This window comes from Salvelinus namaycush, chromosome 22 (assembly GCF_016432855.1).
Source record: "Salvelinus namaycush isolate Seneca chromosome 22, SaNama_1.0, whole genome shotgun sequence".
NCBI classification, from domain to species: Eukaryota; Metazoa; Chordata; class Actinopteri; order Salmoniformes; family Salmonidae; genus Salvelinus; species Salvelinus namaycush.
The window spans coordinates 32,479,108-32,506,481 of NC_052328.1; the positions used below are offsets into that span (position 1 = coordinate 32,479,108).

A 27,374-nucleotide genomic window follows, 5' to 3' on the forward strand; every position below is an offset into this window, starting at 1 on the left:
ATGCCATTATAGAAGAAGGTATAAGCAGTGTTGTAATAGCTCTACGTTATAATTCAAAACCATATTACATAATATCCCCATATTACTTCTGGAGCCTGTGTACTGTCAGTTAATGTTTTGTATCCATGTCTCTCCATATCCACATCACTACTGCCCTCTGCTGGTGATGGTAGTGTACTGTCTGTGTTGATCTTTGAAGAGGCTTACAGACTCTAGTACAGTATCTGGCATGCTAACAGTGTGTGTGTTATAATCCTGACTGCCTGGACACAGGGTATTATCCCTGTTGTAACATGGTCCTCCCCAGGCTGATGATTGATAAAAGACTCCAGTGTGTGTGTGTCTACTGTCAGTGGCACGTGACAGAGGGGAAGGGGCTTGGCACATACCCACAGATTATAATGATGTTCCTTGCAGTGTTGTTGCATGTGTAGCAGATGCGGGCTAGTTAGCATACTAGTAGCCGTCATGGAGTGACGCCACATGCCCTGAAACCTACAGTGTTGCACTCGCCCAACAAGGACCAATGTTCTTGGTAGGGAAATGGTTAGCACTCTAGCTTCCTCTTTCCTGCTCTACCTGTTCAGTAGTACAGATAGTTCTATTGCTGTGAGCTGATGTCAATACAAACTGCCATTCAGCTTTATCCCCATGTACTGTAACTACTGCCCATATATCTGATATCTGCCAGTGACAGCACGGCATTTGTGATTAAATACAGATTATTGCTTCATCCCTCTCTCTCTCCCTCTCTCTCTCTCTCTCTGTGTGTATCTCTCTCTCTCTGTGTCTCTCTCTCTCTCTCTCTGTGTCTCTCTCTCTCTCTCTCTCTGTGTCTCTCTCTCTCTGTCTCTCTCTCTCTCTCTCTCTCTCTCTCTCTCTCTCTCTCTCTCTCTCTCTCTCTCTCTCTCTCTCTCTCTCTCTCTCTCTCTCTCTCTCTCTCTCTCTCTCTCTCTCTCTCTCTCTCTCTCTCTCTCTCTCTCTCTCTCTCTCTCTCTCTCTCTCTCTCTCTCTCTCTCTCTCTCTCTCTCTCTCTCTAAATCCCTGGATGGGTTCAGGCACTTTTAAAAACGCCTCACCTCTGAACACAGCCCCTTATTGGTGGGAGAAACATCCACATGACTCTCTGTAGGTACACCAGAGAGGGCGAAGGGAAATCTGTTTGGGCCGTTCAGATTATGAACAGATCCTCTACTGTGTCACAGCTTATATCAGACCAGACCAGCATACAGTTTGTACCAGACAGGTACATGGAGGCGTTGTCTATCTGACTCTCACTCAGTCTGGTGTTCTCTTCTGCACGCGCAGCACTTGATTCTGCACCTTTTATCAGGTGTTCTATGCACGCAATTCTACCTGGAAAAACTCTACTTGTCTGTCTTCCAAATAATATTTCTTTATCCATTTCCTCCTTCAAGAAACAGTTCTTCATCTCTTCCTTTGAGACACTCTTGAAAACACAGCATTGGACCTTAGAACTAGAGAATAGGACTTCTGAAGAATTAAAGCTTAGTTCCACTCTTCAGAAAGACAAGGACCCTTAAGAGAAACTACCGGAGACTCTACAATAGATAACTAAGTATCTGTGATCGATAGCGATGATCCCTACTAAGCTCCTGATGTACCGGGGTCCACGCGGTGGCGCCGCCCCTCGCTCCGAGACCCGTGGAGACACGTTCAGAAGAAGGAAGTCGTGTGGAGAGTTGTTTCAGAAAGGGTACAGGGTGAGGCTGGGGCCTCGTGGAGTGGCTATGGAGAAGGAGAGGCAGAAGGGACCCTATCTTGCTCTCTGGACCTCTCTGAACTTTCTCTCCAAATGGGGTAAGAATAGAGATCTAGGGCCATAGTTATTCTATGTGGAGTAAGAATGGTAGAATATGGGGTCTGGGTCATGTTCAAACAGTCTGTCTGGTCCAGTATACGCTTCCTCTCCAAATGGGGTGAGAATAGAGATCTGTCATATTCTGTCTGGTCTTGTCTGTGATTCCTAGTTGTATAAACTATGTTTCTGCCTAAAATATGGTCTGGGCCCTGTTCAAACATACATCTGGTTCATCTCCTAATGCGGTAAGGACCGAGGTCTGGGAAGGGAATGGAATCCCTCGTGGTTATGATTCTTATTCTTTACTCTGCTCCTGCCGTGTGGTTGCCTGGCTACCCAAACTCCTTGCTGCGGCTAAACGCTACGCCACGCCCGTTAGTTTCTTCTCCGCAATGAGTCTGGATCTGAGTACCTCCCCTACGATTTCTAGAATGGAAATACGTTATAGACTGTCTGATTGGTCCCAGAAACCAATGGGTTGGGCCAGAGCCAGAACACACATGGGTAAAGCAATGTTTTGCAAATTCGCCATTGGTTAGAGCTGATCCAATAGCTGATGACTTTGTTTTGTACAACACCCCTAATTTTGACGTCACCACAAACGACTCTGATGATGTCAGTCAGACTGAAGTATGTAGCGAACAGCAGCGGGGGAATTCAATGGAAGGGCTTAGTTTGTTGGAAAATCATGTTTGTAGCATCTGGGTTGTGGGTTTGATGGGCCGGGTATACTAAATATTTGTGGTAGCTGTAAGTTGCCTCACTAAGACTTGTGTTTACAGAATGTATCTGTTTACACCATGAATTAATCTTTAAACAGATCTAAAAACACAAAGAGATTAGACTTCATGTAATCTTGGATACCAAAAACTAAAATCTTGCGTTAATTGCGTCAGACGCTCGATTACGTTCTGGGGGTAGATGTATGAAAAAAATATACTAACCAGACTTGAGAAGTGTCCACCCCCTAAACAGACGTTTCAGTCCAGTGTGTGGGTCAAATCTCCCCTTCTAATATTCACCCCCTAAACAGACGTTTCAGTCCAGTGTGTGGGTCAAATCTCCCCTTCTAATATTCGGAGGATGCGAACCCTTGTAAAATCGTAATTTGTCCAAATGGTCAGATGCTATGACACCATGTTACGTATGTACAGTGTGTCCATGAGAGATTAGACTTCAAGTTAATGTTTCAAAGTTAATCTGGTCAACATCGGCCTGCCCTTCTCTATTAACCAAAGTCACTACTGGTGTAAATGATTCCATCCATCCACACACACAGTGAATCAGAGCGTGGTGGTGTGGTGTAAATGATTCCATCCATCCATCCACACACACAGTGAATCAGAGTGTGGTGGTGTGGTGTAAATGATTCCATCCATCCATCCATCCACACACACAGTGAATCAGAGCATGGTGGTGTGGTGTAAATGATTCCATCCATCCACACACACAGTGAATCAGAGCATGGTGGTGTGGTGTAAATGATTCCATCCATCCACACACACAGTGAATCAGAGCGTGGTGGTGTGGTGTAAATGATTCCATCCATCCATCCACACACACAGTGAATCAGAGCATGGTGGTGTGGTGTAAATGATTCCATCCATCCATCCACACACACAGTGAATCAGAGCGTGGTGGTGTGGTGTAAATGATTCCATCCATCCATCCACACACACAGTGAATCAGAGCATGGTGGTGTGGTGTAAATGATTCCATCCATCCATCCACACACACAGTGAATCAGAGCGTGGTGGTGTGGTGTAAATGATTCCATCCATCCATCCACACACACAGTGAATCAGAGTGTGGTGGTGTGGTGTAAATGATTCCATCCATCCACACACACAGTGAATCAGAGCATGGTGGTGTGGTGTAAATGATTCCATCCATCCATCCACACACACAGTGAATCAGAGCGTGGTGGTGTGGTGTAAATGATTCCATCCATCCATCCACACACACAGTGAATCAGAGCGTGGTGGTGTGGTGTAAATGATTCCATCCATCCATCCACACACACAGTGAATCAGAGCATGGTGGTGTGGTGTAAATGATTCCATCCATCCATCCACACACACAGTGAATCAGAGCGTGGTGGTGTGGTGTAAATGATTCCATCCATCCATCCACACACACAGTGAATCAGAGCATGGTGGTGTGGTGTAAATGATTCCATCCATCCATCCACACACACAGTGAATCAGAGCGTGGTGGTGTGGTGTAAATGATTCCATCCATCCATCCACACACACAGTGAATCAGAGCATGGTGGTGTGGTGTAAATGATTCCATCCATCCACACACACAGTGAATCAGAGCATGGTGGTGTGGTGTAAATGATTCCATCCATCCATCCACACACACAGTGAATCAGAGCGTGGTGGTGTGGTGTAAATGATTCCATCCATCCATCCACACACACAGTGAATCAGAGCATGGTGGTGTGGTGTAAATGATTCCATCCATCCACACACACAGTGAATCAGAGCGTGGTGGTGTGGTGTAAATGATTCCATCCATCCATCCACACACACAGTGAATCAGAGCGTGGTGGTGTGGTGTAAATGATTCCATCCATCCATCCATCCACACACACAGTGAATCAGAGCGTGGTGGTGTGGTGTAAATGATTCCATCCATCCATCCACACACACAGTGAATCAGAGCGTGGTGGTGTGGTGTAAATGATTCCATCCATCCATCCACACACACAGTGAATCAGAGCGTGGTGGTGTGGTGTGGTGTAAATGATTCCATCCATCCATCCACACACACAGTGAATCAGAGCGTGGTGGTGTGGTGTAAATGATTCCATCCATCCATCCACACACACAGTGAATCAGAGCGTGGTGGTGTGGTGTAAATGATTCCATCCATCCATCCACACACACAGTGAATAAGAGCGTGGTGGTGTGGTGTAAATGATTCCATCCATCCATCCACACACACAGTGAATCAGAGCATGGTGGTGTGGTGTAAATGATTCCATCCATCCACACACACAGTGAATCAGAGCATGGTGGTGTGGTGTAAATGATTCCATCCATCCACACACACAGTGAATCAGAGCATGGTGGTGTGGTGTAAATGATTCCATCCATCCACACACACAGTGAATCAGAGCATGGTGGTGTGGTGTAAATGATTCCATCCATCCATCCACACACACAGTGAATCAGAGCGTGGTGGTGTGGTGTAAATGATTCCATCCATCCATCCACACACACAGTGAATCAGAGCGTGGTGGTGTGGTGTAAATGATTCCATCCATCCATCCACACACACAGTGAATCAGAGCATGGTGGTGTGGTGTAAATGATTCCATCCATCCACACACACAGTGAATCAGAGCATGGTGGTGTGGTGTAAATGATTCCATCCATCCATCCACACACACAGTGAATCAGAGCGTGGTGGTGTGGTGTAAATGATTCCATCCATCCATCCACACACACAGTGAATCAGAGCGTGGTGGTGTGGTGTAAATGATTCCATCCATCCACACACACAGTGAATCAGAGCATGGTGGTGTGGTGTAAATGATTCCATCCATCCATCCACACACACAGTGAATCAGAGCGTGGTGGTGTGGTGTAAATGATTCCATCCATCCATCCACACACACAGTGAATCAGAGCATGGTGGTGTGGTGTAAATGATTCCATCCATCCATCCACACACACAGTGAATCAGAGCGTGGTGGTGTGGTGTAAATGATTCCATCCATCCATCCACACACACAGTGAATCAGAGCATGGTGGTGTGGTGTAAATGATTCCATCCATCCACACACACAGTGAATCAGAGCATGGTGGTGTGGTGTAAATGATTCCATCCATCCATCCACACACACAGTGAATCAGAGCGTGGTGGTGTGGTGTAAATGATTCCATCCATCCACACACACAGTGAATCAGAGCGTGGTGGTGTGGTGTAAATGATTCCATCCATCCATCCACACACACAGTGAATCAGAGCATGGTGGTGTGGTGTAAATGATTCCATTCATCCACACACACAGTGAATCAGAGCATGGTGGTGTGGTGTAAATGATTCCATCCATCCACACACACAGTGAATCAGAGCGTGGTGGTGTGGTGTAAATGATTCCATCCATCCACACACACAGTGAATCAGAGCATGGTGGTGTGGTGTAAATGATTCCATCCATCCACACACACAGTGAATCAGAGCGTGGTGGTGTGGTGTAAATGATTCCATCCATCCACACACACAGTGAATCAGAGCATGGTGGTGTGGTGTAAATGATTCCATCCATCCATCCACACACACAGTGAATCAGAGCATGGTGGTGTGGTGTAAATGATTCCATCCATCCATCCACACACACAGTGAATCAGAGCATGGTGGTGTGGTGTAAATGATTCCATCCATCCATCCACACACACAGTGAATCAGAGCATGGTGGTGTGGTGTAAATGATTCCATCCATCCACACACACAGTGAATCAGAGCATGGTGGTGTGGTGTAAATGATTCCATCCATCCATCCACACACACAGTGAATCAGAGCATGGTGGTGTGGTGTAAATGATTCCATCCATCCATCCACACACACAGTGAATCAGAGCATGGTGGTGTGGTGTAAATGATTCCATCCATCCACACACACAGTGAATCAGAGCATGGTGGTGTGGTGTAAATGATTCCATCCATCCACACACACAGTGAATCAGAGCATGGTGGTGTGGTGTAAATGATTCCATCCATCCACACACAGTGAATCAGAGCATGGTGGTGTGGTGTAAATGATTCCATCCATCCACACACACAGTGAATCAGAGCATGGTGGTGTGGTGTAAATGATTCCATCCATCCACACACAGTGAATCAGAGCATGGTGGTGTGGTGTAAATGATTCCATCCATCCACACACAGTGAATCAGAGCATGGTGGTGTGGTGTAAATGATTCCATCCATCCATCCACACACAGTGAATCAGAGCATGGTGGTGTGGTGTAAATGATTCCATCCATCCATCCACACACAGTGAATCAGAGCATGGTGGTGTGGTGTAAATGATTCCATCCATCCATCCACACACAGTGAATCAGAGCATGGTGGTGTGGTGTAAATGATTCCATCCATCCACACACAGTGAATCAGAGCATGGTGGTGTGGTGTAAATGATTCCATCCATCCACACACAGTGAATCAGAGCATGGTGGTGTGGTGTAAATGATTCCATCCATCCACACACAGTGAATCAGAGCATGGTGGTGTGGTGTAAACTGATATTGAGGCAGGTGTTGCATTGTTTCTTTAATCTCTGGGTGAGCTCTTTTTGGAATCCGACAGATACACATGTAGGGCACAAACTCGCTCCCCCCTTCCTTTCACCCTCAGAACAGCCTCAATTCATCGGGGAATGGACTTTACAAGGTGTCGAAAGCTTTCCACAGGGATGCTGGCCCATTTTGACTCCAATGCTTCCCACAGTTGTCAACTTGGCTGGATGGCCTTTAAGTGGTCGACCATTCTTGATACACACGGGAAACTGTTGAGTGTAAAAAACTCAGCTGCGTTGCAGTTCTTGACTCAAACCAGTGCGCCTGGCACCTATTACCATACCCTTTCAAAGGTACTTAAATGTTTTGTATTGCCCATTCACCCTCTGAATGGCACATGTACACAATCCATGTTACAATTGTCTCAAGGCTTAAAAATCCTTCTTTAACCTGTCTCCTCTCCTTCATATACACTGATTGAAGTGGATTTAACAAGTGACATCAATAAGGGATCATAGCTTTCACCTGGATTCACCTGGTCAGTCTAGCATGGAAAGATCAGGTGTTCCTAATATAGCCACCTTAGAGGCTACAAATCACAAAGTATATCTACTGTACACTACCGTTCAAAAGTTTGGGGTCGCTTAGAAAAGTCCTTGTTTTTTAAAGAGAAGCTACTTTTTTGACCATTAAAATAACATCTAATTGATCAGAAATACAGTGTAGACATTGTTAATGTTGTAAATGACTATTGTAGTTGGAGACAGCAGATTTTTTAATGGAATATGTACAGAGGCCCATTATCAGCAACCATCACTCCTGTGTTCCAATGGCACGTTGTGTTTGCTAATCCAAGTTTATCATTTTAAAAGGCTAATTGATAATGGGCCTCTGTACGCCTATGTAGATATTCCATAAAGAATCTGCCGTTTCCAGCTACAATAGTCATTTACAATATTAACAATGTCTACACTGTATTTCTGATCAATTTGATGTTATTTTAATTGACAACAAATGTTGCTTTTCTTTCAAAAACAAGTGACCCCGCACTTTTGAACGATAGTGTATGTACCTTGGGGAGAAGAAGTATTTGATACACTGCCGATTTTGCAGGTTTTCCTACTTACAAAGCATGTAGAGGTCTGTAATTTTTTATCATAGGTACACTTCAACTGTGAGAGACGGAATCTAAAACAAAAATCCAGAAAATCACATTGTATGATATTTTTTATATTTTTTATTTTACCCCCTTTTCTCCCCAATTTCGTGGTATCCAATTGTTAGTAATTACTATCTTGTCTCATCGCTACAACTCCCGTATGGGCTCGGGAGAGACGAAGGTCGAAAGCCATGCGTCCTCCGAAACACAACCCAACCAAGCCGCACTGCTTCTTAACACAGCGCGCCTCCAACCCGGAAGCCAGCCGCACCAATGTGTCGGAGGAAACACCGTGCACCTGGCTCCCTTGATTAGCGCGCACTGCGCCCGGCCCACCACAGGAGTCGCTGGTGCGTGATGAGACAAGGATATCCCTACCGGCCAAACCCTCCCTAACCCGGACGACGCTATGCCAATTGTGCGTCGCCCCACGGACCTCCCGGTCGCGGCTGGCTGCGACAGAGCCTGGGCGCGAACCCAGATTCTCTGGTGGCGCAGCTAGCGCTGCGATGCAGTGCCCTAGACCACTGCATTTCTGTACCAAATATTACGTTCTGCTTTTCTGATGTATCAAATACTTATGTCATGCAATAAAATGCAAATTAATTACTTAAAAATCATACAATGTGATTTTCTGGATTTTTGTTTTAGATTCCGTCTCTCACAGTTGAAGTGTACCTATGATAAAAATTACAGACTTCTACATGCTTTGTAAGTAGGAAAACCTGCAAAATCGGCAGTGTATCAAATACTTGTTCTCCCCACTGTATATATGAAGAATACAGTACTGTATTTATGATTAACGTGCAGATGTAGGATCTTAATTTGAGCCAGTTTGCTACAGCAAGATTCAAATGTATGGACATTTTTTGTAGGGGTTGATACATTTTTCGTTAGGGCAAATTAAGTTTGACATTTTAAATTGGAAATTACAAACGTAACTTTTTAAACCTTGAATACACTCAAAGTTAGCATTTCCTGCTGTGCAGGTAAATTCCGGGCAATGCCCACACGGGATTTCTTACTAAATATTTTGGTGAAATATTGACAATCATTTGACTAACATGGACTTTCTCAGGTGTTCTTGTTCTGTCCAGTCATGTCATTCTTATGGTCAGCTCTTGTGTGATGTTGGATGTGCGTAAAACACCATTGTTTTATAGTATGTGTGATGTTTAACATTCATTAATATCTCTCTCTCTCTCTCTCTCTCTCTCTCTCTCTCTCTCTCTCTCTCTCTCTCTCTCTCTCTCTCTCTCTCTCTCTCTCTCTCTCTCTCACTCAGGCTTAAGATTCCTGAGAGCCTTGAGATTGATACAGTTCTCTGAAATTTTACAGTTTTTGAATATCTTAAAAACAAGGTAAGTATTAGGGCTTTCATTGGACTACCAGCACCACTCCAGCACCACACCAACTATCTCCAGAATCCATCTGACATAGAAGCTCGGCTCAGGTTTGATCTTTGTCTAGACGCTGTGGTGACACTTTATTTTACAGTCCTGTTCCAGACTTAGATATTTGAACTTAAGTGGTAACAACTTCAAAGCAGGGAAAGGGTGATTCCTCATCACGTTCACAAATCATTTCATTCAAGCACCTGAAACAAATTGTACATGTACATTTTTGTCATTTAGCAGACATTCTTATCCAGAGCGACTTGCAGTAGTGAGTGCATTTTGTGCTTTTTCATACTGGTCCACCATGGGAATTGAACCCACAACCATAGTGTTGCAAGCGCCATACTGTCCCAACTGAGCCACACGGGCACATTGTATAGTCGCTCCAATGAATCTCACTCATGTCTTCTGAAATTGTTATGTAATAACTATGTAATTTAACTTCCATTTTCCCATGTGGCTGGGTAAATAGCAGGACTGTCCAGTAAAGTGTCACTGAGGTTTCTCTAGATGACTGTTTGGCCCAGCGTGCCTCTTCTCTCCTTTCTGGACTGTTGACACTGTAAACACAGAGTCGTTGAGTAATGTACAGTAATCCTCTCTTTCTGTGGTTCAGCACTAACGTAGGTAAAGGAGAGATAGGTAGAGAGGGAGGGAGAGAGATAAAAAGTGAAAGAGAGAGTGTATGATGAATGTAGACAGATCCTGAACTAAAGCATGACACGTTCCCTATTACAGCAGGGCAAGAACAGACACTGCAGTAGCTGTTGACTATATGTAGGAAAAATAACACAAGATGATGGGTGGAGTGCTGGCATGACATAATGTGCCTTAGCAGTTCAATAGAGTAATCCCTTTCAGCTTAATTCATTTTTATGTTTGTTTGGGTGCATTTTTGTTTTTGACCTGATCCCACCCCCTAGAGACCCACAGTCCCATTAATTTCCTGGCGTAGAGAAAGAGAACAGAATAGCACGTCTTTAAAAAAAAAAAAATATTATAATGCTTAACGACATTTTCTTTTGTATGTTACTGGCATACAGTGCCAGACATAAAGACAGAACTTGACGTAATGGTAAAATAATGACAGGAGCAGAGAGGACATGTACAGTACTGTACTTTACAACCTAAACCAGGTGTTTTCTAGCCTTACGTAGATTAACCTCTCCCATTACATTATTCTCTTTCTGTCACCCTTACCTGGTCTGGATCTCTTTGAGAGATTTTTATGGTTCTTATTCTACCCAGCAATTCCATCAAGCTGGTGAACCTGTGTTCCATCTTCATAAGCACATGGCTAACAGCTGCCGGATTCATACATTTGGTAAGTGGCTGGGCGGGGGGGCTGGGCTACAGGGGGAGTAAGGGAGGTGAGAACTCCTAATGCTTGGTCCGAAAACAACCTCTAGCCCCTCCCTTCCCCCTGGATGTGTGGCAGATCTGGAGTGCTGAAGGGTCCCAGACCAACCCCTACCCCCTACCCCCTGGGCACTCCTGTAAGTTCGAAACGATCGGTTAGGTATGTAAGCAATACGGAACTAATTGTATACAGTTGTGTGCACTAAAAAGTTAGTTTTTTCTTTTTTTAAACCCTGCACTGCTCTACATGTGTTTTTGTGACAAACTATCGCTGGGATACCCTAGAGCACCGTGTTGCACACCCATTGGGGCAATAGTTCTGCCAGTACCAAAATACAACATTTTCAGTGCCCGGAACTATATGGAAATTCCCAGCCTATCTGAAGCCAAGGTGAAGCAGCAATTTACCATATTGCTTAAACCTATACGATCTTCTCAGATCCACAGCAGGGCCTATTGGGTAGGGGGCGGGGCTTGATTTGAGAATCAGCATGTTAGTTAAAAAGGCTAGGTGGGCGCCGTCTTCGTGTAGCCCCCACCCACCCAGTTCAGATGTGCTGCCACCCGAGTGGAGGGGGCTAGGGATTGCCTTCGGACCGGCCAATAGAGGGTGTTTCCATGTGATGATGAAGAGTTAGGGGCGCTTTAATCAATCATTAGAACTACAGATCAATGTCTGTCCTTTATATCAGTAGAACTACAGATCAATGTCTGTCCTTTTTATCAGTATAACTACAGATCAATGTCTGTCCTTTTTATCAGCAAAACTACAGATCTTTTAATCAAATCTGACCTTTTTTCACTTTTTCTGTTATTTCTTACAAACAGCTGGCTCAAGTTGTCAGTACACTTATATCAATAGCTCAACCAACAGTTCAGTAACACACCAACCAATACAGCATTAGAACATGCAGGTGGATACTGCTAACCTCCTGACACTAGATGGCAGCATTAGATCAATATTAAGGTTCCAGAAATCCTGCTTATCAGATTAGAATGAAAGCACATCAGTTCACCAGGGCCAGATTCAATCAAACTTGTATTGAGAAGGTCGTATGCACAGCCTTTGTTTGCAAACTGCTGCCCTAAGTGTCAGAACCATGTCGTGTTCAGTTCAGTCATTCCGAACTGGAGGCACTAACCAGTGGAGGAGGTACTCGGTAGTGTTACAGCATCCTCAACCATGCAGGAAATGTATTAATCCGCGGGAAGGCATGTTTGTTGGCTATTGTGTATACTTTGCAATGCTGGTTTGATTGACTCTTAAGACCATGTTGGTGGTAGAATGAACCTTTAGAACCTGCTTCAGAGGTTGTGATCAAAATCCTTCCAACGTTTTTGCTTCTGACTGACATTCTACCCTATTCAAATCTCCTTCCCGCTCCCGTTTCTAGGTGGAAAACTCAGGGGATCCTTGGGAAAACTTCCAAAATTCCCAGTCACTTTCCTATTGGGAATGTGTCTACTTGCTCATGGTCACTATGTCAACAGTGGGCTACGGGGATGTCTATGCAAAAACCACCCTGGGACGCCTGTTCATGGTCTTCTTCATCCTCGGGGGTTTGGTAAAACAACATTTTTCTCTCCCCTCCTCCCCCTTGCACCCCTCCCCCCACCCTCAACCTGCCTGTCTCCATCTTCACACCATATAACTGTTAAACCAGACAGCAAAATCAGTAAACCATACTTTAGACTTCAATGTCTTACTCAACATTATTACCTGTAAAGTATTTGGAAATGTAGCTTTATGATAGTTTAGCAATGTTTACATAGAACTGTTAAGCTTACATATTTAGATATGTACAGTGTACCTCCCTGCTTACACTACTATCAATGTTATTTGTCTGTATCTGGGTACTGTAGTTTCTCCCCTTGTCCCCCTTCCTATAGCGTGTGGGTTGTATTGGTCTGAAGAGTAGTTATAAGATAATGTAATACACCTGCGGCCTGATAATGTTGTTGTTGCCGTTCTTCTTAAAGCAGTCTGCGATCTCAGGACTACTCCCTTCCTCTCGTGTCCCTCCCCACTATTCCAACAAACACAGTGGCAGGAAGACCAGGCCTAGGTCAGCCTGAGTGTTACCATAGCGACTGCAGCTCTTTTTCCCCCCTGACATTTAACCACAGTCCAGACCAGCACCCCCTAGAGGAAAAGGGGCTCACTGCAGCTAAACCGATGTCCGTTAGTTTGGACTATTAGCCTATAACGCCATCCATCTCATATGATCAGGTAGATGATGACCCCCCCCCCCCCCCCCCCCCCCCAGCTGTTTGAGAGTGTGCCATGTGGTCGTCATAGAGATGTAATAAAATAAAGGAAGTGTGTTACTATGTCTAAAGGCCATTCAGGGTTAGCAGCAGCAGGTCTGCTTCTATACAGTTAGCAAACAGCTCAACAATTAATGGATAGCTAAACGGTTAGCAAACAGCTCAACAATTAATGGATAGCTAAACGGTTAGCAAACAGCTCAACAATTAATGGATAGCTAAACGGTTAGCAAACAGCTCAACAATTAATGGATAGCTAAACGGTTAGCAAACAGCTCAACAATTAATGGATAGCTAAACGGTTAGCTAACAGCTCAACAATTAATGGATAGCTAAACGGTTAGCAAACAGCTCAACAATTAATGGATAGCTAAATGGTTAGCAAACAGCTCAACAGTTAGTGGATAGCTAAATGGTTAGCAAACAGCTCAACAGTTAGTGGATAGCTCAACTGTTAGCAAACAGCTCAACAGTTAGTGGGTATCTATACAGTTAGCGAACAGCTCAAAGGTTTGAATAGATATACAGTTAGCAAACGGCTCAAAGGTTTGAATAGATATACAGTTAGCGAACGGATCAACGGTTTGTGAATAGCTAAATAGTAAGCAAACCGCTCAACGTTTTGCAAATAGCTAAACAGTTGGATACTGAGTAGCTAAATGGCTAGCAAAGCGCTTAACCGCTAAACAGTCATCAAAAAGAACTAAACAGTGCTAGCATGATATTGACATTGACATAGGCAGGAAAAGAGAAGTACTGTACTTCAGGACAGCAGGCTGCAACACTTTGCCAAATGCATCCAGCTCATTCCCACTGCCCTCCAAATGAGTCTTAATGTGTTTTGCAGCTGTGGACCATCAGGCCGGCCTGCTCAAATCAACCTGCCACATCATTGGTGTTTGTTGGACAAAACATGGCACATAGGTTTTTTTCCCCCCTCTTCTCTTTGCCACTTCCAGATATTTTGGATGCTATTTCAGATCGACCGTTGTTGGTCGGCTGTGGCGCTATTTACACTTTTTTCTTTTTTCTGCCCAAAACCCATGACCCTTAAAAACTGGGGTTTTCTTAATAAAAATATTTTCTTTTGATTTTACCCCCAAATTATTTTTTTTAAACATTGATTGGGCAACACATCTCTTAGTTTGTTCTCTTCTTTAAAGTGTCAATGCTGAGTGAGAACTACAAGAGAAACTTCTGGACACTAACATCCCCCCAGTTTTTCAGCATTTGCACATTTATTTGATATCTTAAGAAGCATTTTTGTCTCCACCCAGAACTCTGTTTGGATTTAAGCGCCCGCTAGACGGCTCCCCCTCTATGGCCTAGTGTCTTCTTTAGTCTCTTCTTGTGTCTCCTATCTTCTCCTTAGGCCATGTTTGCCAGCTACGTCCCTGAAATCATAGAGTTAATAGGAAACCGCAAGAAATATGGTGGTTCCTATAGTGCGGTTAATGGGAGAAAGTAAGTATTTTCCGGAAGGTTCTGCTGTCTTTCCTTGTACGCGGTAGAACCCTTTCTGCATGCCCTTTTCTTTTTTCTGTTTCATGCATGTAGGCCATGTTTGCTCGCTACGTGCCAGAAATTGCTGCTCTCATCCTTAATCGGAAGAAATACGGAGGGAGTTATAACTCAACACGAGGCAGAAAGTAAGTCCAAATCCAGACAAGGTGTGTTTGTGTGACTCGAGTGCGCCCCCCTCAGGTTTAGAATGGTATGGGGGGTTGATTCACCAAATTTCCATTACTGTAGTCACACTGCGTGACTGGAGACCTTGGCCATAAGGACACATGTCCATGTCACTTTACTCTCTATTTTTCTCTCAATTTTCTCTCTTTCTCTCCCTGTCTCACTCTCTCCCTGTCTCTCTTATCTAATCTCTCTCTCCCTGTCTCTCTTATCTAATCTCTCTCTCTCTGCCTCTCTCTCTCTGTCTGTCCCTCACTCAGTGCTCACCTGAAGTCCATCCTTGTGCTTTTGTTTTGTATTTTTTACTTTGAAACATCCTATGTGCTGCATCTTAATTCATTTAAACTAGAGCTTTCATGACTACATTGTAGACATATGGTATTAATATGTGTTGTCCTACTTCTTCATTCTGAAACCGTCCAATGACATTCCTCCAATTGTGCTCTCACTATAAGGACGAATCAGGATCATGATGATACATCATTGTAAAATAACTAGTCATGAAACCCCTACTATATGCTGTAAAAAAGTACATGTTTCTGCTTGTGATCCTCAACTGCATATAATCCTCAACTGCATTATTATTGGTGGTCTTTTAGAAGCATCATCAATCTCAATGACATTATAGGATATTCTTTTAGAAGCATCATCAATCTCAATGACATTACAGGATATTCTTTTCTTGCTTTCATTTTGCTTGAGTTACTCCGCATGAGACATGCTTTTTATTTGTATTTATTTGCATAGTTTATCTGCATGATCTCTGTGACCTGAGCTCCCCTCCGTTGGCTTTTTCACGTTTCATGGTTCCCATGGCAAACTGTACAAAAAGCTAAACTTCCTGTCTTGTCACCGCCAGCCGCATCACCTCTGCTCGACATGACTCTGGCCCTGATCTTCAGTCAGCTCCTACACCCCGAATGCTGGATGCCTCGCTCTCATTGGAGGCTCGCGATTGCTCTTGGCTTGCTTTGCCCGCTTGGTTTTTTGGTGTCCTGTCGTTTGGTTTGTGTGGCCGTAGTTGTGCTGTCCAGAGGTTGTGGTGTTTTTGTGTGTGTGGACGTGGACGTGGACGTTCAGAACACAGTGTGTTGTGTGTGTGTGTGTGTGTGTACAGTGTGTGTATTGTGGCTGAATCCCTGGTTCTGTAGCTCAATCTTCAATGGCTCAACAGCTCATCACAGCACATGGACTAACTAGCCTCATAGTTAGACACAGACTAACCTCACTGCTCCTCATAGTTTAGCTCAGCAGGATAGAGAGACTTCCTGCAACTCTTTCTCTCTTTATCTCTCTCTTTCTCTATTTCACCTTCATTATATTTTCTATCTTACCATTTTCCCTTCTGTCTTTCTTTTTCTCCCTCTTTCTTTTCATTCTCCCCCTTCATCTCTCTCTCTCTCTCACCCACCCCCTTCCTCCCTCTCTGCATGGTCACGCAGGGCTGTCAGTGACCCATACATACTGACATTCCACAGTAGAGAGAGAGAGCTATTAGAAACCAGTCTTTGTTTGAAGCTGTTTCCACGTCAGTGAGACACGATTGATGATATGTTATGTTTGTCTGGCGCCCTGCGTCTCCATTCACTGACGGGGTAATGAGAGAAGGGTTTGTCAAAACTGCCGACTCCCCCTCGTTCCACCTCTCCCTCACTCCCCTCTTCACACACACTCCCTCTTTCCCCCTTCCACCATTTCTTGTCCACTCTCTCTCTGTCCCTCTCTTTTTCCTCTCTCCTCTATTTTTCTCTCTCTTTCTCCCCCTCCGCTTCTCCTTCTCTCTGGCTTTAATGATCATGCATACATGTGGTAGTAATCAGGCCCTCACTTCAGCCAGCCAATCACAGAGGCATCAGGACCTGTATGTTATTATGTTAAATACTGTATGCATGTGTCCATATTGTATATGTATATTATAGATCATGACACATATACAAACACATTTGTCATAATGTTTTCCTCTCGAGAGTACACTTTTTGAGGAAGGAAAAAGCTAAAGCTGCACTCACGGCCTTGTGGTTCTCATTAGGGCTCTATGATTTTCATAACGGCTCTGTGGTTTCCGTTAGTCCCCACTGAAACAGAGGGGCTGGTGTGGAAACTGGCCTCAACCCTGGCTGAACCCTGCAGTACTCTGAATGTGTTCTATGATGGCCTGTGAGGGCTAGCAGCCTGCGATGTGGAGACCTGGAGACTCTCATCCCTGTCACACATATTATATAATATGTACAGCAGGCTCCCTCTAGTGTGCATTAGAAATGTAATGCACATGTATTAACATATATAAATAGCCCAATTAATGTGACACTGAAAATGTCGTTACCTTCATGAATAACATTACAGTATGCAGTATATACGCTCTCCAGTATTCAGGTTAGATAGCATCAAAATATATCTTGTTTCTGTGGAAAATTGTGTTTTTTATGCTACACCACGTTCCTTAGTTGGAGCAAAATAGGCCACTGTTGAGTGGAAAACTCAAAACATATGGTGTTTTGTTGCCTTTCCTTCTGCGTCTTACAGTATCAGCCTAAGGATCAGAGTGATAGCAATGGTGTGACCTCTGCTGGTGTTTGAGCTGTCTTTGCTGTGGTGAAGTATTTCATGTGTTCCTGATGATATGGTTTGTTATGTTGATATCCTGCATGGTCTGTTATGGACGTTCTCAGACTTCCCTTGTGCATTTTGGTGTGATGCTGTGCACCTTTTATTGTGGCGCTTGGTATTTGTGTGTAATATTTTCTCATTTATGTTCTTGTGCCACCGTGATTGTACACCCAACTTTAGTTTTTTGAGTGTGATGTTTCATTGAGGAGTCCAGGGTTGAATACGCTTAAAGGAAGTTATATTTTTTCCGTCAGGTAGCCTAGCGTTTAGAGCGTTGGGGCAGTAACCGAAAGGTTGCTGGTTTGAATAACAGAGCTGTCAAGGGGAAAAATCTGTCTGTGTCCTTGAGCAAGACACTTAACCCTAATTTGCTCGTTGGGCAATTACTTCTATTGCTGACCCTGTAAAACAACACATTTCACTTCACCTATCTGGTGTATGACAATTAAAAAAAAACATCTAATTGTTGAATCATGTATCCTTACCACTCCTTTAAATATGTAGCCAAATACCTTCCTTGGTTTGGATACTGTGGTGTGGTCTCGAATGCTAGCCCTGGCACACCAATAGGGGTAATCATCAGTGGTCTGTCCGTCCTTTAATGAAGTCAACTGAATCATTTATACTCCCAGCAATTGTTCCGCTTAAAAAAATCTGTCAAGCTCCACTGATAACTAATATATTCATGGAGAAGAAATGTCTGAGATGAGCTGTGTGTGTGCCCACGCCTGTGTGTGTGGGTGTTCTCTTAATGCAAAGGCAAAAAAATGCCAGACACTACTGCTGCACAAATCCCATTTATTCAGCCTCTGAAGATGACTTCTGGACATTGGGAGTAGGAAAACATGACTGATGTTTCTCTGAATGAAACACATCATCTTCTGCAGGCTCCTCACTAAGACCTCTGCTCATCATCTGATATCACCAGAGAGCTTGCAGCCTCATTCCATCACTGGATAGCCAGGCCAGGGCCCACCATGCAATCATCACTGCTCTTTTAAATGCTTAAAAGGATGATGGGCAGATCTGTAAAGATCATTATATTATGCTCAATGGCTACCATGCCGTGTGTTTTCATCATGTTATGTCCACCAGATTGTCTACTCTCTGACCTTTGTCCACCTCAGTCTGCTCCTTAATGTGCTTCAATGGCACTTGGTCACAATCATCTGGACTGGACTTCATCACCAACTGATACAGACTTATTTACCATTCATATTCACACTCCTGAGAATTCACTCATACTCTGTTACAGTTGAGTCCTCCATATACAACAGGAGTTAATGTATGATCTAATGGTCTCCTCTTCTCCCAGTATGAGAACATGGGCTTGGATCAGAGTGTGGTAGAACCAGGAGTTGGAACTGGTTGGAACAGAACCAAAATGTATTGAGGAACAGAATCAGAACCAAGAACAAAAGTGATCTATACTGTTCCAGAACAGAACCATTATTTTAAAATGAATGGGAACCGGTTAATAACGTTATTATACGTTCCGGGGCATGCAAAGCTCTCACTATATCACTCAAAAATGTATTCCAGTGTCTGCCTGCCAGCTGAAAATCTTTGTGAGTGTGTGTTCATGTGTAGGCTACCTGGCCCTCCCGATTCGAAGCATTGGCTTCTGTAGTCTACTGACATTAGAAGCGGGATTCAGAAACTAAGGAGAGATTTTTAATTAGAGAAGAACGGGTTTTCTTTTTCAATGCTAGTTAAGGATACTATAGTAATCACATTTCACATTGGATTTATGAACTACAAAAAGGTAAGATGTGTTTTTATTTAAAATCTGGTGCCGATCTGCACACACAAGCTTGTTATCTAGCTAGCTCTGTTCCAACATTAAGCCAACTCCCGGAAGTTCAAAGTTCCTTCATAGAAGCCTCTCATCTGTAGGTAGAATTATGTGGTCTGTAATTCAGATAATACTCTTCAAGCCAAGCGTCCTCTTCCAACCTCTATCGCTCTCACCCCACCCACAAAATTTCAGTTGCAACTCAGGTCCAATGCATGTAAACAGCTACAGCTTGCCCGTTCCATCAAGCTGCTCTATCCGCACTGATTGGTGAAGTAATAAAAATTAAATTAAATAAAAAGATTTTAGAGGTTTAAAAAGGAACAGAAAGGAACAATATAAACCGTTACTGTTTTTGTGTTCAAACCGGTTCAGAACTTTATTTTGCTGTTTGGAACTGTGGAACTGAACAAAAAAAAGAATGGTTCCAATCTCTGGTTAGAACAGATTGAGTTAGGTTTTGTAAAGTGAACAGACCAAACTACAGCTCTTCAGTGAGTCAGACTGTCTGTGTATTTGGTTACTAACTGCTCCACATCTCTTTAGCTAGCGTATAGAGCCATAGCCATTACACAGATTGTCTTACAGGTCTTTGTAGGGCAATTAGGGTAGCTCACCCGTCTCTGTGTCCAATGTAATCCCCTGGATGACTAGAGGCTGGAGTCAACGAGAGTATGTTTGGGTTTCTCTTTATTTGCGGTTTGCCTTCGAATGCTGGCTTGATGACGTTGAGTTAGTTTTGCCTACAAGTACATATGAGACCGTTGGTAAAGATGAATGGTAAAAACTGTCTTTAACCATCCGGATTAGTTTAATTATGTAGTGTTTCAACCTAGTACTTTAGCTGGGTCGTTCCACGAAAAGAGGGCCTTTTTGTTCCTTTGATATTTTTAGTTTAAATTGGGCACCAATATAGAATTTTAAAAGCCTTTTCTATTCAGTGAAGTGCCCTTTAATATAGACCACGTTGAGAATTCAAGAAATCAGATTTGTAATATGAATAAAGACTTGCTAAAGTGCCAAAATTCTGCATTTTGACATGTCCCCGTGTGCACCCTCTGTGACTTCCAGGACGATTTTTACCCGCTTCACCCCAACATTTATCAAAGTTTTCACCATCATTGTAAAGCCATAGTTATTTTGTTGATATGACAGTCATTTCTGAATATTATAATTTATTTAATGTGATTTAATTTTAAGGAAAAAATAGCTGTCCCTCAAGGTCAACCCTGTTAAGTGAACTGAACTCTTGTTTTAATACAGTGAAACTATTCATTTTTAAATATATCTTTTTTTAAAGAAATATTGAACATGTAATAAACAAATCATAGTGTAAAAGCACTTGAGCTGGTTCTACTCTGTTTGGCCATTTTCTGGTGTTTTGTGGTGGTAAACGACCCTGTTACCCATAGATAGACAGGCTAGACGTGTTAAAACATATATATTGTGAAACCTGCATTCAATTGCCCCTCCCTGTTTCACACAACAAGCTTCCATTCCCCTTGTCACACAGGGATTTATGGTTGATTTAAGATGACATTTTCAACCCTGTTACGGTCAACCCTGTTACTTTATTTGGCACTTAACAGGCACTTACTATAGTCATTTTCTATTACCTATTGAGATGAGATAACACATGTTTTATTAAGTTGAACATGTGCTCTTAATGACAGAATGTAAAAATTTGGTGAAATCAAAAGTTTTAATTCACCAAGTTACACATCTCAAAAGGCACAGAATTGGTGGAACGACTCTGCTCTGAAGGCTTTGGGAAACCCACCCCTGGGCAGCTTGCAATTATCTCTGCTTTGAGCTGTACAACAGAAATAAAATCATATTTTGAGTCACCTGAACAGGCTTGATAGAGGCTCCCGAGTGGCACAGCGGTCTAAAGTACTGTATCTCAGTGCTAGAGGCGTCACTACAGACACCCTGGTTAGAATCCAGGCTGTATCACAACCGAGTCCCATAGGGCGGCACACAATTGGCCCAGCATCGTCTGGGTTTGGCCGATGTAGGCCGTCATTGTAAAGAAGAATTTGCTCTTAAGTCAGCTTGCCTAGTTAAATAAAGGTTAAATAAAATAATATATATGATACAGAGAATAAGAGCAGCATCTCTTTCCCAACTGACTCAAATCTACTCCAGTATGAGTGCAGCTTCTCTGAGTGTTACTGTGAAACCCTCTCTATCTGAGATCTTCTCTCTGGAGTGAATCATCACCGTCTGACACAGCAGCCCAGAGTGGAACCATGGGACTAACAAGGTCACGACCCCAGCAATCTCCTATCTGTCCGAATCTATCCTCCTCCTGAATTCAGCAGTGCTCTCTGTCTAACAAAGAACTCAAGTCCACTGAAACACAGTATCCTGCCAGCCACATGTCAACAAGTCCTGTTTAGAGGTCCTGTCAGCCCCAGACCAAGAAATCACTTCAGAAGGCTTTTAGTGATGCCGTGTATGAACACGTGTGCGTATTGATGTACATGTCTTTGTCAACATGTATTCTGCTCTCAGAGGGTCGTTTTGGCACAAGGGGACGGTTTCCTTATTGAGAACTGATGACAATTAAAACCAGAAAGTGTACTGTGTGATTATATTTGAGGTCACTTTAAAGTGGTTCAAAGCTCAGGGTTTTCATTTCACATGCCATGTCAGATTTACCCCCCCCCTAAAAAATAAAATAAATAAATACTGTGTTCACTTTTGTGGGGATTGCGTTTACTGAAGAAGAAAAAAACACTAAAAGTCATGGCTAGTTTTCAAAAGACATTTGTCTGACACAAAATAGTTTTTATTGGGAATTAGAGTTGTGAGTGCTTTGAATGATGTTTGATCTTTTCGAGGCGTGCCAGTGTTGGTTGTGATTTATGTTGCCTCGCTCAAATTGATTTCTCCCCCCCTTCTCCAGGCACATTGTGGTTTGTGGTCATATTACGCTCGAAAGTGTCTCCAACTTCCTCAAAGACTTCCTACACAAGGACAGGGATGATGTCAATGTAGAAATTGTTTTTCTCCATAAGTAAGTGAATGTTTTCACTACCTCACTTTGAACCATTACACAGCATAATTAAACACAAAATAATGTCAACATAAAGCATAGGAAATTGTTCTTTCTCTCATGAGTAAACTTCAAATCGCAACTTGTATTTGTGTCCTAACTCTGCCTCCCCCCGCTCTCTTTCATCTCTCTCTCCCCTCCCTCTCTGTTTGTCCCCCCACCTCCGTGTGTTCCTGTAGTATTTCCCCTAATCTTGAGCTGGAAGCCTTGTTCAAACGGCACTTTACCCAGGTAGAGTTCTACCAGGGATCTGTTCTCAACCCTCACGATCTGGCCAGAGTGAAGGTACTGTACTAGCATGTACTGCTGCTGTGCATCATATTCCACTATTAAGTAGTTACAGGGTGAAAGGCTGTGCATGAAAAACACAACAAGAAAAAAGGCCAATACTCCTCATACCACCGTGTAAGAGTGACAACGTTTCCATCCAAATTGGATCTTTGCTTTGACCTGAGGAAGGTCAATCTGGGGTTGAAACGTTGTGATATTTGACCTGAGGAAGGTCAATCTGGGGTTGAAACGTTGTGATATTTGACCTGAGGAAGGTCAATCTGGGGTTGAAACGTTGTGATATTTGACCTGAGGAAGGTCAATCTGGGGATGAAACGTTGTGATATTTGACCTGAGGAAAGTCAATCTGGGGATGAAACGTTGTGATATCTGACCTGAGGAAGGTCAATCTGGGGTTGAAATGTTGTGATATTTGACCTGAGGAAGGTCAATCTGGGGATGAAACGTTGTGATATCTGACCTGAGGAAGATCAATACGGGGTGGAAACGTTGTGATGTTTGAAGGTGAAAGGGTTTTTGGTGTGTATTCTCTATCTGTAACCCGTCATCGTTCCCTGTATAGATTGAGTCAGCAGACGCCTGTCTGATTCTGGCTAATAAGTACTGTCCAGATCCCGATGCTGAAGACGCCTCCAACATCATGAGGTAATAATGATGATGATGAAAATCTGGAGAAAGGACTGTGTATACAGTATATGTTATTTTTTTTTTGAATTTGTAGGGTCATCTCTATCAAGAACTATTCCCCCAAGATACGAATTATCACTCAGATGTTACAATACCATAACAAGGTGGGTCAGCACGTCACTCCTACTCTAACTGCAATGATGCACATAATAATAACCATGCTTCAAACACGTGTGTGTGTGTGTGTGTGTGTGTGTGTGTGTGTGTAGGCTCACCTGCTCAACATTCCTAGCTGGAACTGGAAGGAGGGGGATGATGCGATCTGTCTAGCAGAGCTGAAGGCTGGCTTCATAGCTCAGAGCTGTCTGGCCCAGGGCCTCTCCACCATGCTGGCCAACCTCTTCTCCATGAGGTCCTTCATCGAGGTAACATTGACACAACATTAACACAACCTTTACACAATGATCTCTTTCACAGAGATAACCTTAACACATCCTTTTAATACACTGTTCTCTTTCATTGAGTTAACGTTGACACAATGTCAGTAGGGTGACTAACATGGGTGACTAACATTACCACAACCTTTTCACAATGTGTTCTTTCATTGAGGAAACGTTGACACAATGTCAGTAGGGTAACTAACATTACCACAACCTTTTCACAATGTGTTCTTTCATTGAGGAAACGTTGACACAATCTCTTCTCGATACATTTATCAAGGTAACATTCCTTCAGCAGGACTATTAAACAGGTTATTTTCCCATTACTTATTATGGGATAGATATGTGATTCCACAGGAGTACTGAGCTCCGGTCTGCTGAGTGAAACCACTCTGAGGGAGTCTTTTCAGTCAGAATTGTCTTTCAGTCAGTCTGGTTTATCCTATGTATCTGTAGGATTCTTGGCACGCCACTTTGAAAAAGCTGGTCTTCATGTCATAAAGCTGATGGAGGAGTTTATAATGGGTGGGCTGACGAGACGAGGTCTGGATGGAGAAGAGACATCTGCTGGCCATATTCCCATCCTGAAACATAGAGTAAGACATATAAATAGATGGATAGATGGAACATTGACGCCAAACCATAGTAGGTTATCTAAGCTGTGAATGAAAAGGCATTGACCTCGTTATAGAGGGATTGAAAACGTTGAGCCAGGCTCTCATCATCTGTGACATCTGCAAAGCTTTCAGGAAACTCATCCGTCATCGTCCATGGCAGCTCAGTGGATATAATGTAGCCTGTCTACACAAGTCTAGAACATCCAAAAAAGAAGGGAGGAATCACTGCTCATGAGAAGAAGAAACTAAGACACAGTATTATTACTCCTACCATTATTTGGTGTTGTGAAGCGATAGAGCCCTAGTCAGTCAGAACTAATGCTAGGCCAAGTCTGGTGAGGCACCTTGTACCTGATATACTGGGACCAAGTCAGCAGGCCCCTTCCTTTCACTGTCGTTTTTCAACAAAAATGTTAAATTCACACCATATGTTGTTTTATAGCAGAATGAATACACATGGAATAGTTTATACAAATCTTTGGCAACTGAAAGTCAATTTCAAAATGAATGACCGAAGAACATGAAATGATTATGAAACTGTAGTAAATTATATTAGGATCCATTTTGAATGGCCTAATTAAAATAGTTGTTCTGATTCTGTCAGCATGTCCTAGAGAGACCTCCATAAATATATGAATATTGAGACAGAATGCTATAAACAGAATGCTATAAACAGAATGCTATAAACAGAATGCTATAAACAGAATTCTATAAACAGAATGCTATAAACAGAATGCTATAAACAAAATTCTATAAACAGAATGCTATAAACAGAATGCTATAAACAGAATGCTTTAAACAGAATGCTATAAACAGAATGCTATAAACAGAATGCTATAAACAGAATGCTATAAACAGAATGCTATAAACAGAATGCTATAAACAGAATTCTATAAACAGAATGCTATAAACAGAATGCTATAAACAGAATTCTATAAACAGAATGCTATAAACAGAATTCTATAAACAGAATGCTATAAACAGAATGCTATAAACAGAATGCTATAAACAGAATGCTATAAACAGAATGCTATAAACAGAATGCTTTAAACAGAATGCTATAAACAGAATGCTATAAACAGAATGCTATAAACAGAATGCTATAAACAGAATTCTATAAACAGAATGCTATAAACAGAATGCTTTAAACAGAATGCTATAAACAGAATGCTATAAACAGAATGCTATAAACAGAATGCTATAAACAGAATGCTATAAACAGAATTCTATAAACAGAATGCTATAAACAGAATGCTATAAACAGAATGCTATAAACAGAATTCTATAAACAGAATGCTATATACAGAATGCTATAAACAGAATGCTATAAACAGAATGCTATAAACAGAATGCTATATACAGAATGCTATAAACAGAATGCTATAAACAGAATTCTATAAACCAGGGGTTCTTAAACTTTTTCAGCCTGGAACCCAAATTAGAAATTCTGTGTTTTCCTGGGACCCAAGCTTATGAAAACATGTTTATACTTAAACATCGGTACATTTCATTGCCCTTATGCCCATTAACAAATGCAATATAGACAAATAACAATTAAATGAAATACCCATATAAATATCTATTCATGTTTATTTTTCCCCATTAAAAACACTCTTATATATCTGTCCTGGTTGGAATTGTTACTGTTAAAATCCAATAAATATTTTTATTCTGAACTGGAATAAACTGATTGATCACATCACACAGATGTAGTTCAGAAAACACACACACACACACAGTCCTAATGAGAGGTGTGTGACTGGTTGAAGTTTTAAACAAGCATGTCAATTCTGGGCTCAGTTTTTGACAGTTGAGAACCCTGACTCGCACAGGTATGTGGTGCCAAACTGGATCAGAACATCTTCTGCTTTCTCACTGAATTTCTCAGCTTCAAAAAGCATATTGCGTCAATCAGTGTATTCCAGTTCAGAATTAAAATGATTGCTTGTATTTTAACAGCAAATCGGGTTTTTTCATGTTCATCTGTACTGTTACTTAGGGTTGCACTATCAGTAGCTAGATAGCTTGCATTGGCTAACGTTAGCTATTGGCTGTATACAAGGGGATTGTTTGAAAGAGAAATTCACATCGAATGCTATGAGAGATGGTACAAGTTACTCCCTTATTGCTGCTTATCATCACCTGTTATAAAATGACAAAAATGCCTTGCTAGTTAACTCACTGTCGAAGCACTGTTTCCTGAAGCATTCTGCCCTGTTCTAAAAGAACTCGTTGGTTTTAGCGTCATGTTGTGGATGTTTGGTCAGTCGTTTTCATTTGTTTGTTTTGAGAGACTCATTACTAAGCACTTCCCTGCACAAAACACATTGTGGGATCTCCTCGTTGTTTCTCAAAGTTTGTATTAAACCAAGCGAGAGAAACTCATCGCTGTATTTGCGTTTCATGACAATTGAACTCAGTCAGAACTTGAGGCTAGCTTGAGTCCATTCGATGCCAGCAGTGAGTGATGGCGAGTGGGAATTACAAGCCAGTGGCTGACAGAGCATCATCTGGTTGTTCAGCAGTGCAGCGTGTGGGTCGCGTAGTGATCTTCAAGAAAACTGCAGAAAAAAGATCTGGTTAACCTTGAAGCACACGGGCATCTTCCACCCACTCGCGCTGCTGCCAAACTGAGCAGAGACGCAGCTGCTAAGCAGAGCGCGCACTGAACAGAGAGTGCAGTTGCACTTGGACAAAATCAATTCCAGTAATTAATGAAATCCTTATAAATGTACTACACTATGAGTCGCTACCCATAGTTTAAGAAAGGCTGCTATAAACACAATGCTATAAACAGAAGGCTTATAGTGCATGTTGGGTTGCACTTGAGGACATATTATTGTGAGGCCTGTTAACGAGGTGAAGAGATGTCTGACAGCCGTTTTTCAGCACAGCTCTTACTAGGTCATTACAGAGGGTGCGTACCAAATGGCACCCTATTGTCTACTTAGTGCATTACTTTTGACCATGGCCCATAGCTCTATATAGGG

At 42.6% G+C, this 27,374-nt stretch overlaps 1 protein-coding gene across 1 annotated transcript in view; it reads left to right on the plus strand.

Annotated features, from left to right (window-relative positions):
* The window catches only part of LOC120017966 (calcium-activated potassium channel subunit alpha-1-like), a 354,744-nt gene that overhangs the window by 226,748 nt on the left and 100,622 nt on the right, over window positions 1-27,374 (plus strand). The window contains exons 5-13 of the mRNA XM_038960926.1: window positions 9,519-9,594; window positions 10,879-10,954; window positions 12,384-12,554; window positions 14,630-14,721; window positions 22,260-22,370; window positions 22,589-22,694; window positions 23,263-23,345; window positions 23,422-23,491; window positions 23,597-23,752. Coding sequence (XP_038816854.1) covers window positions 9,519-9,594; window positions 10,879-10,954; window positions 12,384-12,554; window positions 14,630-14,721; window positions 22,260-22,370; window positions 22,589-22,694; window positions 23,263-23,345; window positions 23,422-23,491; window positions 23,597-23,752 — 941 coding nt within the window. The remainder of the gene's footprint in view (window positions 1-9,518; window positions 9,595-10,878; window positions 10,955-12,383; window positions 12,555-14,629; window positions 14,722-22,259; window positions 22,371-22,588; window positions 22,695-23,262; window positions 23,346-23,421; window positions 23,492-23,596; window positions 23,753-27,374) is intronic.